The sequence below is a fragment of the Dryobates pubescens genome, chromosome 2, assembly GCF_014839835.1.
Source record: "Dryobates pubescens isolate bDryPub1 chromosome 2, bDryPub1.pri, whole genome shotgun sequence".
In the NCBI taxonomy this organism is placed as follows: Eukaryota; Metazoa; Chordata; class Aves; order Piciformes; family Picidae; genus Dryobates; species Dryobates pubescens.
Window position 1 is genome coordinate 42289916 of NC_071613.1, and position 19258 is coordinate 42309173.

The following is a 19258-nucleotide window of genomic DNA, read 5'->3' on the forward strand; positions in this document are numbered from 1 at the left end:
AACAAATGCTGTAATTTTTTAAAAGGCAAAGAATAGCTATGCTAAGGTTTTTGTTATTGCCCTGTATTCTTATGTCTAATGATTAAGCAGTGAATGCACAGGCTTCGCTGAATAATGTATCAGAATCTTTGTATATTTGCTGTCTTGTGCATGCTTTTTCTCTATAAAGCTTCTTGGTCTAAGCATTTAATTTTTGTTGGTTTGTACTGAAATGAATTAATTAGTTACCTCTAATACTGAGAGCCCAGTAGCTAGGATGCCCAGCAATTAAAATGCTTTTTGGAGTGAAAAAAGGTTATGAATCTTCATTTTAAAAACAGACAAAAACCCCCCAACCCAAAGCAACAAAACCCCCCCCAAACAACCAGAAAAAACAAACCAACAGAAAGAAATTAAACAAAACCCCCAAACAAACAACAAAATCAACCAAACAAAACCAGAATCTGGTCTCCCCTCCCCCCAAGCAAAAGTCACCCAAAAAACCAAACACACAAAACAACCTTAAAATAGGAAGGGAGTGGTCAATGGGCAGAAACTAAAGGACTGAGTCTTTGGGAATAAGGTTGTGTTGTAATCTGTTAGACATTGTTTCGTTATTGGATACCATGAATTTAGTACTTTTTTTTTTTTTTTCTTTTGCATGTGATGGAGTAACAGTGAACTTGTAGTGTGTTGATGTTTCTTTGAAGTATGACATTCTTACACGTGCATTTTTTGACCTTTTTCAATTTTTTGTTTGTTTTGCTTCAAGACCCTGTGTGGACAGTAATGACCGCACGTTTCCGATTGCCTGCTGGCAGAACCTACAATGTACGAGCATCTGAGCTGGCACGAGACAGGCAGCATACGGAGGTAGTCTGCAACATTTTTCTCCTGGATAACACTGTACAAGCTTTCAGAGTTAATGTAAGTAATTTGTTTATTGGAAATCAATATCAGTGAACTTCCTTTCCTTTGCTGGATTTCTATGGCTAGAGCTGGACCTTGAAAACAGTGTTAAGTGCAGAATAGGAGGGAAGGTTACGTTCAGGCAGGCATGTTTCTACATGTCTATACCAAGTCACTGTCAGCTTAGTCATTCTGGCATCATTCATAGTACTAACACATCTTCATTTCAAAACTGAATATACACAGTATAATTTATTGCTAGTAATTCTCTTCTGGACTGAAGTTTTGTAGTGGAATTTGAGGGCAGTTTTAGCACTGAGATTTCGTTTTCCTCTATTCTAGTTTTGGCATTTTGAGTATGAGTAAGGTGTAAGGTGCAATGTTGATTCTTCTCATGATTTTGTAGCTAACTGTTCAACCATGTGCATGAAAAATGGTAAATGTTGTATTCGTTGCTTTAAGGTGCATGAGTTTTCCATTAAAACATCTGGTTTGCAGTTTTTGTTTGCTTATAAGAGTTGGCTAAAATAAATAATAATTGTTCTGCAATAGGTGCAATAGGGAGATTATACTTCTTTTTGGTGTAGGTGTTCAAAAGCTGCATATTGCTAGAGAATTCTACTACCTGTGTAGAATAGAATCACCAGTTGTAAGTCCTTAAATATCTACTCTGTCTCTCTCAAGAAAGAATGATGTAATATGTTCCTGCAACCTCCCTAGTGCACTAAATATTTTAGCTGCACGGATCATGCTTTACAGTTTATACACATCAGCCTGCAAGTTTATCTTTTAAAACTGCATAAAAAAAAGTTCCTTGGTGTTCAACATTTTGATCTCAGGTCTTAGTCTCAATCTATTCTTTCAAAAATAGGGAGTATAAAATATTCAATCATAGCAAATGTATGCTAACCTACATGGTATACAGGTTTTCAGGGTTTATAGTTGTGTTATACTTTATTGTGGTTGACACAATACTTGACAATAAATATTTATGAAACTGTTTTCAAAATATGAAGAACAAAGATCTCATCAAATAAATTAGCAAAGTTTTTTTTTTTCTTCCTATGATTGCTAAAGGTGTTCTGTATACTAATGATTGTAAAGCTTAATCATCTGGAGTATGCAGTGCTGTATTAATAAAATGTACTCAAGTGCTATTTTTTCTTACACAGTGAAGTACTGATCACAGACAGTGTCTCTTGATAATTTGTGGCATGTGCAGAGTTCACGTTTCATCCAGGCTTTTCCATTGATCTGCAAAACGGGCGTTCTTTGTACTAAGCTTTACCTTGTATAGAGCATAACAAATCAAATCAAATAATCCCTGCCTGTTGTAGGCAGACAAAGGTTACTTTGGTTGCAGGCAGAAGAATCAGTTGGAACTAACCTGTGCATATGTTTGAAGAGTACAAATCCTTTTTATAAAATGCTCTGCTTACAGAATGAAGAACTCGTACTTTGCCCCTGAAAGCATACTTTGTGGAATATGTAGTTGGAATAAGTGAGACTGAACCAATGTGAACCTGCTTCTTCAAGATCATATTGCTTTAATTGGTTTTGATTAATTGTTTAAATACCTCAAATGGTATCTTTTATGTGCAGGCTGATTTAATAGTGTTTCCTGAAAAACAGTACATAGATAATGGAGATCTCTCTAAACTTGAGGGAAAACCAAGTCAGGGTAGATAAGATGAGTTGTTCTGTGAGCAAGGTTAATGGGTTAGCAGTCATGGACAAATATTTCCATTTGGAGTCTTCATTATCTCAGAATTCTCCTCTAAGTCAATAAAATAGCACTTTAATATACTTGTAAAATAACCTCCAAACCCCGCATTAACCCCCTTGTAATTTCAGAAGTGAAATTTTTCACTAATTTTACTTCACCATTACTTAGTTGCTTCTCTTTTTTTACTTTGACCAAAAATAAAGTAATAGCCTGCTTGGAAACCTTTTTTTAAAGTAAGAGAACTTTTTGCAGAGCTGAAGTTAAGCTCTAGATGCAAAGAAGACAGTAGTGCAGCGCTAGCTGTTTAGGAGTGCGCCTGCCTGAGTTGCAAAACACCTATTGAGGTGAACTGTAGGAGAAGAGGTTTCAACATTGTCATTAGTGAAGGAGCAGCAAAGCCTCTCATAAATCTGTGAGCAGCAAGGGTGTCTCACCCTTTCCAGGAAAGCCTGAGACCTGTCATGCTGTTCCTCTGCCATCAGAAGTCCAAATTTCTTTGGGCTGACATGACAGCAATATCTCCTGGTGGTTGCTGCAGATGTGGCCAGTTCTGTAGGACAGCAACAAAAGCATGATGTCAGTAATATAAATTGGGAATATGGTGGTATTTTGGTAAGCAGGAATTAAACCTATGTAATTGCAGGTGTTTTCATAAATTTTCAAACATGGGAATGTGTAAACAGCTAATGATCATTTTGCAATTAAAAATTATGTGTATATATCAATACTGTGTTAGCCACTAGATGATGGATACTTCTTAAAGTGCACTTAATATACTCATGCCAAATTTGTTCTGAAAGGACAAATCATGTTATAGAATAGAATAAACCAGGTTGGAAGAGACCTTCAAGATCATCGTGTCCAACCTATCAACCAATCCAACCCACCTAATCAGCTAAACCATGGCACCAAGCGCCCCATCAAGTCTCAGCAATGGCTGATAAGAAGTGCACATGGCATTCTAGTATTTCTGTTCAGAAAAAGTATTGTTTTCTATCTATCTACTGCACTTTAATGTTAGATGTTTTACTTTTTTTCCTATGTTTTTGCATTGTTCTTTATTTTAAGAGGAAATAATTGTTTGTCTGTAGGAATAAAGCACGTTTCTCTTTATGCTAATCCATTGAGTTTATATTTTTACAACACAAAAACCACCAAAAAAGATCACACACGGGGGGGAAAAAAAAAAACCACAACAAACAAAATCAAAACCCTCAGAAGCTTTATACCATGTTTTTTTATCACTTATAATAGCTATTCAGTGGCTATGCTAGGATAACAAATATGTTGGGTATTTCACAACAACTAGGATTGTCACCTTCACTTGCTCTGACAAGCTGCAACATCATCATATAAGTATCAGAGAGGGGTTAAACTGAGGTCTGCTTTTTTCCTAGACATTTATTTTCATTTTGCACTGCAAGTCAGACCTTGAGATCAAAATGTGCTTCATGTTCAAACTAGTGTTCTCTTACCAAATTTGCTGCTCTATTGCAGGAAGAATACCTTCCTTGCAGTCATTAAATGATGTTCTGTATTACTAAATTTAAACTGGACAACAAATTCTAAGCTTTTTTGTTAGGAAATATCTATTCCTATATTAAGAAACAGTATAAATTGTCAGATTTAGTTTGGAGAAAATCTGTAGAATTGATATCTACATGTTACTTGAGGAAGTAACACATTAGCTGTGGTAAATACGAGCCTAAACTTGGGTTCTCTCCTTTCTGCTGGTTAGTGTCATAAGTTCTTATTTTGAATTCTGATTTAAATCTGCATGGGAAAAAATGCCAAGAAGCAATTAGTGTTACTATGTCATTTTAAAATTAGTTTTATTTGCTGAAAAATTGTACTGACGACTGGTTTATTTTAAAATATATTAGAAACTCCTAATTTAGTAAATATGATAATGATTGGTTTGGGATTGTGTATTAAAATTGCTTTATGCATTTATGCTTTTGTGTATTTGTTACTTTAACGTCTTGGGGTTTTTCTTAATTTGTTTTCAATTGTTGGAAAGTAAATTTTTGGGTTGTGCTCCTATCAAGAACTATTCTATGGTTGTGGTGTTTTGGTGTTTGTCTTGTTTTTTTAAACCAAGGTCTTCTTTCAAAGTAAATATAGCAATTCTTAAATCACTTGGTGAAATTTATATGGGACCTGAATTATGTGCATTCTGTAATTTCAACTTAAATGCACAGAGCTATGGTCATGATTGTCCTGCTGGGATCATTTCATGCATAACTTGTTGACTATTTTATAATTTTTTTTATTATTAGGAAATAATTTTTGACAGTTCACTCAACTTGAGTGTAATTTCGGCTGAATAAAAAGTGTTTTGATAATCTGCTTTTAGATATTAACAAATGTCTGTGATTTGCAGAGTTTTCTGATATATGGGTATTAATTAAATTCTTGCAATCTTCTTTTTAACCTTCTAGTTACACACTTGTGTTTTAATGGCTGTCAAAATAAACTATTGTATAATCTCTGAAAAGTTAGGTCATTTGGGAGCAGAACAGCAGGTTTTTTGTTCTAAAAGTTAAAAAATATCCTACAGTAAACAAGGCAAGATGTAACAAATCCACTGTTGCATCAATAATACTTGGCACCTAGAAGATTATTACAAGCTTGCTTGGCACCAGGGAAGTAGAAAATCTGGGTTAAAAAAGTGTCAATTGTATCTTTCATTTTTTTGTTTGTTCATTCTTCTGACAGCTGTTCTTCCAGAATTTTTCCTCCTCTTTTGTACTTCAATACACTATGGCACTAACTTGTTTGGGAAACTCCCCTCAGATTTCACCACATGTATTTATTGAGTCCTGTCATAATGGCACGCTCTGTTTCAATTGCTGTGTTGGCAGAATTTCCAGGTTAGGCCAAAAATTGCTAGGCATCAGCAACTATAGATTATTTTTATATCATTTTGAGGATAAAATTTGTCCCCATAGTGGAAATTGTTCACTTGTCTCTGAAGAGGAATGTTACTGTTACTCGGTTCATTTGAATTAGTTCATTTAGGGTGAAGTAGGATCTTTGAGAGAAGGCATTTAACACTTCTCAGAGTAATTTGGCTGCTTCAGTTAACTTCAGTTAATGCCATTTAACTCTGGAAACTTTTTCAATATGCTGGTTCATTTAGATTCAGGAGTCCATTTTCATAGAAAATAAGAATAACTTACACAGATCTGTACTTTCAAGGTCAGTGACTCAAACAAGGCTGAAACATTCATTGTCAGATCCTAGTTTGCTTCCCCCTTTCTTTCCCCTTAGTTGTGGGTAATGAATGGCTTTTCAGTAATAGTCATGTAAGTAGCTGAGAGAAGGGAAGAGAAAATCTTACTGTCAGAAAATGATAGAGGACAAATAATTCCTTATGTTTCAGAAAGAGAGATGAAACTCATTTAAAAATTATGTACCTTTGCAGTATTTAAACTTTAGGCTGCTAGAGCGCATCGTAAAGAGCTCTGCCTGAAGTCTGTGTTACATACTTGTTCATTAAAAATCATCTGTATTTGTTCTCTGCAGAAACATGATCAGGGACAAGTTCTATTGGATATAGTCTTCAAGCATCTCGATTTGACAGAAAGAGATTACTTTGGTTTACAGTTAGCTGATGAATCTACTGATAACCCTGTAAGTTGACTCTTGTTTTGTAACTAAGATTTTATAAATCACTATTGCTTGTCACTATGCTCTGTGTCATTGTAAAGAGAAATGCAATATTGTGCCACTTCTACAACTGAATCATTTGCATGGGTTGATATCACCTTGTGGCTACTATAAAACTAATTTTTTATACTTAGAAGTTTGCAGTGAAATGTTGAGATTTGTGCTTACAAAATGATACCTTAAAAGGACATTACTTGTTCTATTGTATGGATTTACTTTATTAGACTCTGTGGTCATTGTTAGGTGGAATAAGAAATAGTGGCTTTTTTGTGTACACTTTTGCTTTCATTAGGACTTACCAAAAAATTGCCTTTGTTTGTTGTGGGGTTTTTGGTTTTGGTTGTTTTTGTTTTTTTTAGTTTGTCCTGTATGGTGTTTCTTTCTAGTGCTGATACCTGGTAGGCCTTTCAATAGTGCTTCATATAGTCCACTATCTGACAAGAGCTGCCAGTTCTTCACCTTCTCCAGAAAAGAAAGGGACTCCTTTGAAAGTCAGTGTTTCTAATAGTTCATGAACTTTAAATGAAAGGAAACTTTGTAGGACTGGACCTTTGTAAATCACTGGTAGAAACTTTTATGTCCAGCTGGAACATTCATAGCAATAATGGTTACTGCTGTACTGTTGAGATTGTGATTGCTTGTAGAATACTTCTTCAGTACTTTCTTTTATAGGTATCAAATGTTTGATTTAACAAAGTATTAATTCTTATAATAGAGTTCTTTACCTAATTCCCATTATACACATGTCACAGAGATGAGATCTAAATTTATCTCCCGACTTGTTTGCCAGAAGTAATTTTTGTTCACAAAATGTGCAGAATGTGATCTGTAGAGATAAGTGACACTCTAGAGTGTTAATCATTCAGTAACTAAGATGAATTTCAGAAGATAAGGCAGCATTCGTTGGTAAGTGTAGATTTCAGCTACTGTTATTTCACCATCAAGAGGATCTGTTCTAAATAGAATACTTTTTTAATCTTACTGAAAGGTTGGGCTTTCTTCTTTTTAATGTAGAAAAGGAAGAAAGAAGTCACAATACAGCTATAATTTTTCTTCTGCCTGAATAGTGAACTAATTCCCCCATTTCTTTTTTCTCTAGAGGAAATTATTCTTAATTATGTTCTTTTTCTAAATGCTGGCAACATGAAGATTATTAATATGAATAAAGCTGTATAATACAGTTGTAGATACCTTTAAAAGCTTTCTTTTGTTAATTTATGGATAGTCCTAATAAGACATTGGTAGACTGGCCTCATTTAAGTTTTTCATTCTAAACTTTGTTACCAGGCCAAAGAGATGTAGGTATGCTATACAAAAGGTTGAATTATTTTTTAGTTTTAGGAATATCACTTAATATTTTAGTCAACATTCAGAAATCTCTAGTCTTTCTCATTTATCTTGCTTTTCAAAGCTTAAGCCTCTAAGCTCTATTTTTTTTTTCTTCCAGTTTATCTATCGGGAAACAGCTGAACACAACACTGTAATAGAAGGATCTGTTTAAGAGTTAGCCTGAAGGAGAAATAACTTCACAGCTATTTGATATAAGCACATACTTTAAAGATTTAGTATTTTTTTGACTCCTAAATATTTTGACTTTTCAGTACCTATCTAGTTGTAATGAAAACAATGTATCAGATCTAAATAGAAATATTACCTATCTGTTACCAGTATTAGTCAGGTAAGTTTAAGAATGTATGGGTTTGACTAATTTCAGCTTTTGATACCAGTTTATTTTTGCACTCAGTTCAGTTGGACAAAGAACCCAAATTAGATTGACAAATACTGTTGTTAACTTGTGAAACAGCATGAAAGAAAATTCCTAAGATGTGCTCATTGCAGCAGGAGATAAAGGTGATCGGGAAAAGGGGATTCTGCTAGTGGAATGTGAAACCTCTGTCATTTTGACTAAACACAAATTTCACAACCTGCACAAGCTTTATGATTTTGTATACTATTAGGGTTGCTGTAAAAATCAGTGCAAGAAAGCACTGATGCAGTGTGCAGCTGGAGTTGTATATGGCTGGGGTCTTGGGCTGTTGGTGTCTGGAGCGGTATGGGGGAATTGGTGCATAGTGGGTGTGAGGGTGCAGTGAATGCTGTCATTGCAAGTATTGGAGCACCTTTGGCAGGAGGCTGTGGTCATTGCTGAGGGAGGAGAGAGTGCAGAAATGACTCTCCAGGAGATCCTCATGTGTACCCCTGGCTGAAGACTTCTTCCTTAAGCCTTTACATTTTGTCCGAAAAGTTAGCCAATCCCGTGTGAGGGTTGGCTTTTTTTTTACACGCTCTTGAAAATGTATTGCACTCTCTTCATTTCCTCTTAAGTCATCCACTACAAGGATACAGGTTTTGGATGTAGTCATTGTTTGCTTTTCCTAATGAATAAAGTGACTCAACTAATTTTAGATCTGTAGTGTATGTCAGATAGCTTAGGTGCCTCTGTGTTTGCTTCCTCTTTTCTCACATGCTAAAAATAAAAAGCCCTGTGATAAATGTGAGGTAGTTACATGCCATACAGGTTAGATCAATGCCACTTCATAGGAACTGTGGCCATGTAACAGTTCCATGAGGCTCGTGGGCTTCCATTGCAAGGCAGGATGAGAAACTGAATGGTATTTATGGCAAAGTTAGACTTACAAGTTGACTGAGCTAAACTGTTATGTGTAGAGTCTTCAGGATTGCTGGTGTGGAGTGGTTTAAACAACTTGTAGGGCTTGGCAAAGAACCATACTTCCATCTGAAATTTTCAGTGTTGACTTTCATAATGATCTGTCTGTACTTCCCCACAACATCATCTCTCATAAATCCCTATCAAGACTGGATACTGCAGTAAAATCATTCTGTAGGACAGAATCCAGCAGGGTGAGTGTGGAGCCTCTGGCTTCCAAAGTCTCAGCAATTAACCAGAGATGGTACTTGGGCTGACAATTTGAGGAGAATCTTTGAGCCAGTGGGATCACTCCTTGGATGTGTCAGACCTGCAAAATGCAGTCAAAAGTACTGGAGCTAGTTTAATCAAATTAACTTCTGAATTGGCTTAGTTAGGCTGCTTACAGCTCTTTGCTGCCAGAGCTAGTTCAGTTTAGACAATCTGTTGAAAGAGTAGACAAAGGTCATTAAATGCACCATAAATGTGTTCTAACCTTCTTCAGGCTCATGTGACATTCCTAGATTCAAGTCATAGTTGAATTATTTCTGTAAGAGACAGATATCTGGGCAATAGGGATTGATCCCAGGGAAAGAACAAGAAAAACTGATGGTGATAAAGTTGGTTCTTTTGGGAATCAGTAACAGGACTTGGTATGCCAGTAAGACCAAGTAAACAGTCATAGAGAAGCAACAGTTTCTTATGTATATATAAGGCCATAATTGATACCTTCTTTGTTTCTCTAAAGTTAGTGTTATAATTTGTCTCTTTCCAGAGGTGGTTAGATGCAAACAAGCCTATCAGGAAACAATTAAAAAGTGAGTACATGGATGTATTGGGCCAATTCATCTATCAATATTATGCTGTTTTTCCAGGGTACCCTCATTAATTAGAAATAACTTTTCTTGACTGTAGGAGGATCTCCTCACAGCTTGAACTTCAGAGTTAAGTTTTTTGTAAGTGACCCCAACAAGCTCCAGGAAGAGTACACAAGGTAGGTCTAGTTAATTTATCGATAAAATATTATTCCAGAAGGCTTATGTTGAAGGGGCAAAACAGTAATTTTGGCTTTTTAAGGTATGACATGGAAATTTAAATCATTTTTGTCATATGTTCAAGCTTCTAATTTTTGCCTATTACAGATATGAACTATGCAGTTGCACTAAATCAATATAGTAAAAATGCCCCAGTGAATATATTTACAAATGTATATGCAAAGTGAAGTAACTCCACGGAGAAAATACTACAAAGTAGAAACAGAAAAGGGAGAATTGAGACGAGAGGAAAAACTTAATTCCACTATTCACCAATGAGTACAAATTTAATTTTATCCTTACTTGTGTTCTTCTTTGTGATTAAAAAATTGCTTTCTGCATTTTTCTTGTTGTTGTTGTCGTCAATTTTCCATGCCTCCCCCCGACCCCCCTCCACTTTCTGCTTGGCACTAATAAAATTCATCTGTATGGTTGTAGTCCTAGCTTGAAGCATATAAGCTTGTTTTGATAGCAGTGTGTTAGAAATCTGTTGAAGAAAATGCTCAGTGTGACTCAAGATAGGAGGATTATGAGTTGTGATTAGTCCCTGAAGAAATACTTCAAATTGTCAGTATTCTTAATTAGTTCTGGTCCTCTGCATGAGTGACATGATTTCACAGATTGGAGTTTTTGGATGCTAGCCATTTTGAAAACAGGTCAGCTCTGTTAAAAAAAAACAACCAATATTTAAATTATTAAGGATATCTTTAGAAACTTAAGTACCAAAACTGTCACCATTTGAGTCCACATTTGTTTATAATTTCTTCTGATTTGTCATATTTTGGGGACTTTGTCACAAATATCTACACGGGCAGAATTTACTAAAATGAGTCTCAGAGATCTTGGATCAAATTTTGTTTTATTGAAATATTTACTCTTGGAAAATGTGGCAATTTGCTATATCAGAATAATGAAAGATGTGTTACTTGAATTGAAGGACAACATGTAATATTCCTAAGGAGACAGAAAAAAAGGCAATAAATGTTAATCAATATGAAGTAAACAGTAGAGAAAAGAGCTGTTTAAATATTATGCTGCAAATAAAAAGCTGTAAATACAGTATCCTTTTAGATCTAAGAGACATGATGTACAATTGCTGGCTGTATCTAGGTCAGCTCTGCCTTTTTTGCTAATAGACCTAATTGCCTCTGAGAAAACTTGCTTGTATTTGGAATTATTATAAAGAGAGATTTAGTGTCTGTGGGGTGTTTTGGAGTGTGCAGTTAAGATGCCGTGTCACAAATACAGGCTCCTTTTGTGTAATCGGTATTCCCCTCTTTAAAATAAAACAAACAAAACCCCAAACCCACAAACCACAACAAAACCCAAAAGAAACACAACACCAGCTAATGACAATTCCAGCTTAGGCTGAGACTTTTCAAAGATGCTCAGTTCTTAAAAATTTCATTAAAATAGAGAAATTAATCAGGATATGAGGTGATACAAATAGACAGCAGGGAAAGGTATAGTGCAAGCTTTTGTCTCATTAGACCTCAATGAATTTGTGTGAGGGAGGCAGGTTATAAATTCCCCAGGTCAGTAAAGGGCAGTGGGAGCTCACCTTGTATTGGAGAGTTCAGTTTTAGAAACTTGTCTTGTTAGGAAATGAAGCTTCATTATTTCTGCTCCTGGCTGAAAGACTTGCTTATTATCATTGACTCCAGTTAGCAATACTCTTTTCTAGGTATACCTCCGTAAGGAAGATTAAAACATAGTGCAATGCCAGCTTCATTGTGTTAGCTGGATTTGTTGTGTGGCCTTTTTCAGATCTACATGGCTAAAGTTTCCATTGATTTCCCATTTTGCTCTGTAATATACAAGGCTTCAGTATTCAAACTGGGCTGATTAGCTAACAAACCATTAACTTCACTCCTGAAAACAGTGGATGGAAAATGAACTCTACTTGGTGGTCCTTAATCCTGAGGTCCCATGTACTACAGAATATTTCTAGCAAAGCATTACACAAAGAAAAAAGAGAAGAAAAAAGAAAAAGTTGCAGCTAGCTGCATACACAGAATTTTATCCTACATTTATTAGCCATAAATGTTACCAAAGCAAAATAAGAAAAATTCAGTTGTTCAGTATATTTGTGAAGAGATACTCAGTCTAAGCATGTGAAGTATATCCCTTTAATATATAAATTTGACTTGTGATTTACTGCCTTTTTTTAACCGGTAAAGAAAATTTGCTTTATATATCTCTCATTTGGCTTCAATATGCATTTTACGGGGGGAACCAAATATGTATTTTGGGGTCTCTAAAGCCTAGCTAATGTCTCAGTTTTAATTTCTTAAGGTTAATACCTTAAACTCAGCTTCTTGCCGCTCTGGTCAGTTAAAGAAACTCTAGGCAGTTTTGTAGGAGTTGACCTTTGTCAGTTTGCAAGGGTTTTTCCTCATTTTCTTTCAAACAGGGAGTATTTTACCTTTCCACTGTGTTTAGCTTGTAAATTACTGGATTTCTCTGTGTGTGTTTATAAATGCTTGTGGAAGTCTTTAAAGCAGTAGTTAATCTACTTTATGAAGACTGTACAATTACCAGAAGTTGTGATATGTGAAATATGTGACATTTCTTTTTCCCCCTCAAAATTTCTTATTTCAAGTTAATAGTGGGAAATATTCATAGTTTAGTTTTAATCAAACTGGAACGAGATGTTTTAAATATGTAATTTCAATGAGTGTTTGTTATGAACAGGTAATATGGCTTACTCCTTGCTTTTGAAACAGAGCTACAATAAGGAAATCAGATTTTTTTTTTTTTTGTAAGAATAATAATGTAGAAGGTCCCAAACCAGAACAAATTTTGTAAGTAGCCAGTCATGATGTTTAAATTTTCCACTTGTTGAAAGTTATGGGGTTTTTAAAATACTGCATTAGAGCCTGAAATCTACAGCTGCTTTTATGCTGTTACAAGGAGCTTTGCTTAGGAGTTGAAGCTTATTGCTAACATCCTGCTCTCTCAGTAGGTCTTGCTCTACCCCATTTCAGTTTTTGTGTCAGGGAGATTTAAAGCAGGTGTGATTTGCCATGTAATGTGAATGTTTATACTTTGATCTAAAACCATTGAGTAAAATGTGAAGGAACTAAACTGAATGAACAAAAGATTAATTCTGGGATGTTAGCAAAATATTTGGATTTTGTTGGAGAAACAAAGGAAGTAATTTAGAGGGAAATCTGTTTGCATTTTCAAGTTTGTTGGGAGCTCTAAGTGTTTTTGCTGCCACTGTTTGGTAGAAAATAGTTCCTGTTTTAGTTCCTTTGCTGTTTTGTCTCCTTCCTGGCTTGAAAAGAGTGGACATGGGAAGACTAGATGAATTTCTAAACCTAGTTTTTTTCACATCCTAATTATAGGGAAATCCAGAAGTTTGAACAAAGTCAGTTGGAAGGCATTTGACATAACAGAATCCACACTTTTAAGAACTCCAAAATTATTTTACTTTAAATGAATTAATGGGATTGTTTAGCCTGGAGAAGAGGAAAGTCAGGGGAGACCTTATTGGTGTCTACAGCTACCTGAAGAGAGATTGTAGCCAGGAGGGGGTTGGTCTGTTCTCCCAGGCAACCAGCACCAGAAGTAGAGAACACAGTCTCAGACTGCACCAGGGGAGGTTTAGGCTTAAGGTGAGGAGAAAGTTCTTCACAGAGAGAGTTGCTAGCCATTGCAATGGGCTGCCCAGGGAGGTGGTGGAGTCACCATCCTTGGAGGTGTTCAAGAGGGGACTGGATGTGGCACTTGGTGCCATGGTTTAGTAGTCATGAGGTGTTGGGTGACAGGTTGGACTTGATGATCTTTCAGGTCTTTTCCAACCTTATTGATTCTATGAAAACAAAGTAATGTCAAATACTCATTGAGAATAAATTTGTTTTATCTACCTAGAGAAATAATCATTCTTATTGAAGTGCCTCCACAGGCAGATGCAAATTTTGACTTCTGGCTGCCATGTTCAGTTGTTCACACTCATTCACTGTGAAAGACACTTTTTAAAACTTTTCAGTTCAGCATAAATAATGGAAAATGAATCAGGCAGAATGTGAAATTTACAGACTTTTAGTGAATTACAACGTATCACTTCATAGCCTGTAACTATTTCAATTTGCAAAATTGTTATGTTAGTTTATGAATTACAGTTTAATTCCTTTCCCATAGGAACTTAAGAAATAGCATGCAAAATGTGAGATTTTAGTTTTGCACTAATTGAAAGCAAACTGCATTAAACCATAATATAATAATTACAATGATTTTTTGTTGTTGTTTGTTTCTTTTCTTTAAATAAGGTACCAGTATTTTTTGCAAATTAAACAGGACATTCTTACTGGAAGGTAAGACTTTTTTTTTTTTAACCTATGTTAAACATTAAGTGTAACTTTTCTCTCAAAGTTAATAGCGAGGGATTTTACCTGTGAAAATGTATTAAAAATAAATATTTGTGCAAGTAGAAGTGTTTGTAATAATTATCTGTCCTGTTTCTTCACATGAAAAACTAGGCTTTTCAAAATAACCAGATGTCATATGAAATATGTAATTTTATTTATTTCTCATTTTAAAACCAAACCAAAACAGATTGCCCTGTCCTTATAATACTGCTGCTCTTCTGGCTTCCTATGCTGTTCAATGTAAGTATAATAAGTATTCCTGTACATGTTAGTACTGAAATACATCGTAAGTAGTATTGATTAGCTTTTAAAGACTGTTGTTTGTGTAGTATTGCATTGTGATGTTTGTGGATGTGCTGCTACGTTTCTCATGATTAAGGAAATATGGTTGGTTGTTTTTTTCTCCCCCAGCACGTTTTGCTGAGTTGGATACGGAAAAAAATACTGGTAATGCTCTTTGTTTTCCTTCTTTAAACCCATTTGATTCAAAAACCCCAAAACAACCTTTGTGTATTTTTCTGTATCATGAAGTGTGGGGTTGTTTGTTTTGGTTTTTTTTTCCCCTTCTTGAGAATGATACTAAAGCCTTTTTTAAACACTAAGAATTTTTAACATATGGTGAACATCCAAATGGATGTGGAAAAGGGAATTCTGGTTGTATCTGGACAAAAAGTTCAATACCCATGTTGTCAGTTTTAAGTAGGTAAGTCTTGAAGACCGAGATTTAGTCCTCTTCCTCTCTTTGTTTTCCTTCATAAACTTAAATAGTTCAGTGGTAAAAAAACCAGCCAACCAACCACAGGCAGTTAGTTCTTGAAATTAATGATTGTCATAAATTCAATTTTATAAGCAATCCTGATATATTCTTTTACATTCATGTGTTTTCTCCCTGTTATTAAAGACACTTATCTCTGCAATATAGTAGTCCCTATATTTTGTACGTACCCAAAAAATAGTGTCCATGTTAGTTGTTGCAGGGGAAAAAACTTACAGTAATGTCAGTGCAGTGTTTTATGTGTAATTTTGGTAAGTGGCCAACTTTTCCCAGGTCAATCAATAGGGCAATTTTTCTTAAAATTCTCAAACTGCAACTGCTTGAAAAACAGTATGTGCCGTGAGTCCTGCCCTGCCATTGGGCTTTCCCTTAGAAGACATGAATTTTTGATAATGAAGCAAGCACTATGAAAAGTTTATAACATCGGTAAGCTTTTTAGAATGCAACCTGGTTTTGTTTCGTTTCCCCGAATGTTGCAGAAGTGGCAGGTAAGCTCAGTGCATTGTGATTACATTTACTTATGAGATTCCACTTCCTTTAAGTTCTCCAGTGAGCAAACATCTCTCTAATGATTTTCCGTGCATCTCTATTACTAAGCTCTCTCTGAGTTTTGCTCTTGGGATTCTTTATTAACATAGGTAAAGAGCAGATGCAGATCTCGTGCTGGGTTCTCTGTAGTGGATGTCACCAAGGCATGCACTCTGTTATACAACCTGGTTCCACTTCCCAATTTTTAAATGGCTTTGAAGGAGATCTGTTTCTGGCAATACACGTGCACTAAACTTCTTTTGTACCTTCTCTTCCCTTGCTTGTCCTCCTTTTCCATGAGAACCTTCAGCCTTCTCGTCAGTTCCTCCATGCCCCATAAAAGTGTCAGTAGGCTTGCCCAGGACCCCACGTTTGATTGCACATTGGAATGGGCTGCCTGGGGAGGTGGTGGAGTCGCCATCACTGGAGGTTTTTAGGAGAAGACTTGACAGGGTGCTTGGTGCTGTGGGTTAGTTGCTTGGGCGGTGTTGGATTGGTGATGGGTTGGACGCGATGATCTTGAAGGTCTCTTCCAACCTGGTTTATTCTATGTATTCTATGTATTCTATGTTGTGCTGTGTTGCTGTGAACTTTCCTGGTTTCATGTTGTGTTACTTACCTGGCACTCTACATCTGTTACATGGATTGCAGATAATCAACACTGAATTATTATTTTTTTATTATGGTTAGCCTCAAAGGCTGTATTTATAGCAAACATTGTTTGTATGTGTTTCATGCTGAAAATGGGATTTTTATTTATTTATTATATTTTTAAGAAAGTGTTAGAGACTCTGTAAATGCTCTTGTTCGTAGTTTCAACTAAAGCAGTTTCAATGTAGGTATATGTTTGTGTGCCTTTTTTTCCATACATACAATAGGATGTGCAAAAAAGTATTTTTTCTAATGCTTCTGAATATATATTGGTATAGAATGGGTTAGTGCTATTTTCACAGATCTTAATGATTAGCAGTTGTATGATTAAAAATATACATGTTGTCTAATCACATGCAAATAAGCAAAGGTAAAATAAAACCAGGAAAAAAAATCCAGTAAAATACCTTGAAGTGTGTTGTTTGGTGACTGTCATTATGACAGTGTTTATGAATTAATTTGTGGTTTGAAATTAAACACTTCATCAACTTCCTTCATAAGTGCCTACTCAAAGCTCTCTTTAAATGATCTCCATGGTATTCACTGAGATGTTACTGTTTATTCACGAGGGAATATATATTTCACAAGGGAAAAAGGGAGTTCAAATGTCTTCTCTATTTTTCTTTGCTGTAGATCATAAAGTATATGGGAGCAGACTCTTAGGAATTTGGGGGCATTGCACAGTGCCTAGTACATCAGTGATAAACAATAACCTCTCTTTTTAATATTTTAGCCGAGCTGGGAGACTACAACCATTCAGAAAACTTGCCAGGCTACCTCTCAGACTATTCTTTCATCCCTAGCCAGCCTCAAGACTTTGAAAAAGAAATAGCAAAATTACATCAGCAGCACATGTAAGGATTTACAGCAGAAGATATTGACTGACTTTGTCAAATCCTGACTGCTGGTGCTGTGCTATTTTATAGAAAATGATGATTTGTCTTAAAGGTTTCTGGGATTTGGGGGTTTCATTGTTTGGTTTGTTGGTTTTGGTTTGGGTTTTTTGGTAGTTTTTAAGAGTATGCTTAATGTGATTTTTGTTACTGTTTTTTTTTTTTAGATTGTATGTATGATAAGTACCACTGATACTCTGCACAGATAAAATATCTATGACAGAATGATAGGGAAAATCAGTGTAAAAAAGAACATGTTAAAGATACACTGCAAACAGTATTTGTGTGTTACATAGGATGTTAACTTAGCAGGTTTTTAGGTCTTTCAGAATGCTCTGCATAAAAGCTTTGTTCGGTGGTGTTCTCACCCGTAAACACAGGAGTTACTTTAGAAGTAACAAAGTCCTTTTCTTCAGTGTCTGCTCTTTCCTGTGTTCAAGTCTGTGACCTTTAACTAATGAGGAAAAGGCAGTGAAGCAATGAAACATATATTTTTCTTCTCACTCCCTCCCCCCTCCCAGTGTGTAACTTTACTGAAAAAGTATCACAATGTTTCCTTGGTATTTTAGAACTTAAGTGCTTTCTGTTGCAATTAAATTTAACAAAATGTAAGCTATGATTACAAAAGCATTTGCTTAATTGGGGCAGGTTTTTGGCTTTAGAAACTACCAAATGTTACATTACACTTCGGTCAGTAGCTTAGCAAACTCTGTTAGGTACGGTGAAGAAGTTGAAATGAATTAATGGTAATTTAAGCTTTACGTGTGAGCCTTGTAGAGAAAGTGCTGCTATCAATACAAAACAAATGCAAAAGCAGTATCTGGATTTTAGAGCTCTACAGTCATGTCAATTATGATAGTGCCTTAGAAGTAAACCGGTGTGCGTTTCCAAGCTGTGTCATGAGCACTTGACAAGACTTTGTCTGTGGAAGCGCAAGGCTTTTTGTGTTAAAATTTAAATGTGTTTATGGTGAGAAAGGAAATTCAGATTTCAGTGTGGGGGTAGAAGTAGTAAAGCAAAAGCAGATTTTGTTTGCATTCACCAGGGAGCCTGATACAGGGACTGTGTTAGAATGTTTCTGATTTAGCTTCTTTCTTGCAGAGGGCTGTCTCCTGCAGAAGCAGAGTTCAATTATCTCAATACAGCACGTACCTTAGAACTTTATGGAGTTGAATTGCACTATGCAAGGGTAAGTTTGGATAAAATAATCTTGTAGTGTAAAAAATTATTCCTCTGAGATTTATGGAAAAATAAATATTTATTTTTAGTGAACCTTCCTGGCTGCTGCTTACAAAAAAAAAAAACGCAACCAAAACCCAACAGTATTAATCTCACTAGTTGCCTAACTGCAATTTAGCAACTTCAGTAGCCACTATTTCACTCTAGTTTCTTTGCTTAAGTTCGGGCTTAGTTATACATGTGTTCACAGAATCACAGAATGTTAGAGGTTGGAAGGGACCTCCAGAGATCATCCAGTCCAACCCCCCTGCCAAAAGCAGGATTGCCTAGGGTAGTCCACACAGGAGTGCACCCAGGCAGGTTTTGAAAGTCTCCAGAGGAGGAGACTCCACTCCTTGGGCAGCCTGTTCCAGTGCTTCATCACTCTCACTGTAAAGAATTTTCTCCTCGTGTAGAAGTGAAACTTCTATATTGAAGTTTGTATCCATTGTTCATTGTCTTATTACTGTGCACCACCGAAAAGGGCTTGGCCCCATCCACTTGACAACCACCCATCAGTTACTTGTAGACATTGATCAGATCCCCTCAGCCCCAGGGCTCTTAGTCTCTCTTCATAGGGGAGATGCTCAAGTTCCCTAACCATTCTTGTAGCTCTCTGTTGGACTCTCTAGCAGATCTCTTTCTCTCTTAAATTGGAGAGCCCAAATCTGGACACAATACTCCAGGTGTGTTCTCACCAGGGCAGAGTAGAATGTTACTGATCTGAATGCCAGTCCACTTGGATACTGATGAATAAGAAAAATGTTTTTGTTGAATGTATTTTTGAAATTTAAGAATCTGTTAGCTTTGAAAAATATTTAATTTGGTTTCAGCTGGAACCAAATTATAAGTC

General features: G+C 35.8%; 1 protein-coding gene across 4 annotated transcripts in view; it reads left to right on the forward strand.

The window, feature by feature from the left end:
• Nucleotides 1-19258, forward strand: part of PTPN4 (protein tyrosine phosphatase non-receptor type 4) — a 115460-nt gene that overhangs the window by 46352 nt on the left and 49850 nt on the right. For 3 of the 4 annotated variants that reach the window (XR_008463003.1, XM_054176090.1, XM_054176073.1), the window contains exons 2-10: nt 752-906; nt 6143-6250; nt 9709-9751; nt 9849-9927; nt 14242-14286; nt 14528-14580; nt 14752-14787; nt 17028-17148; nt 18289-18376. Coding sequence is in view for 3 of the 4 variants with exons in the window: in XM_054176090.1 (XP_054032065.1) it covers nt 769-906; nt 6143-6250; nt 9709-9751; nt 9849-9927; nt 14242-14286; nt 14528-14580; nt 14752-14787; nt 17028-17148; nt 18289-18376 (711 nt within the window). In the remaining variant the exon portion in view is untranslated. The remainder of the gene's footprint in view (nt 1-751; nt 907-6142; nt 6251-9708; nt 9752-9848; nt 9928-14241; nt 14287-14527; nt 14581-14751; nt 14788-17027; nt 17149-18288; nt 18377-19258) is intronic. The other variant, XM_054176081.1, reaches the window with a different exon arrangement.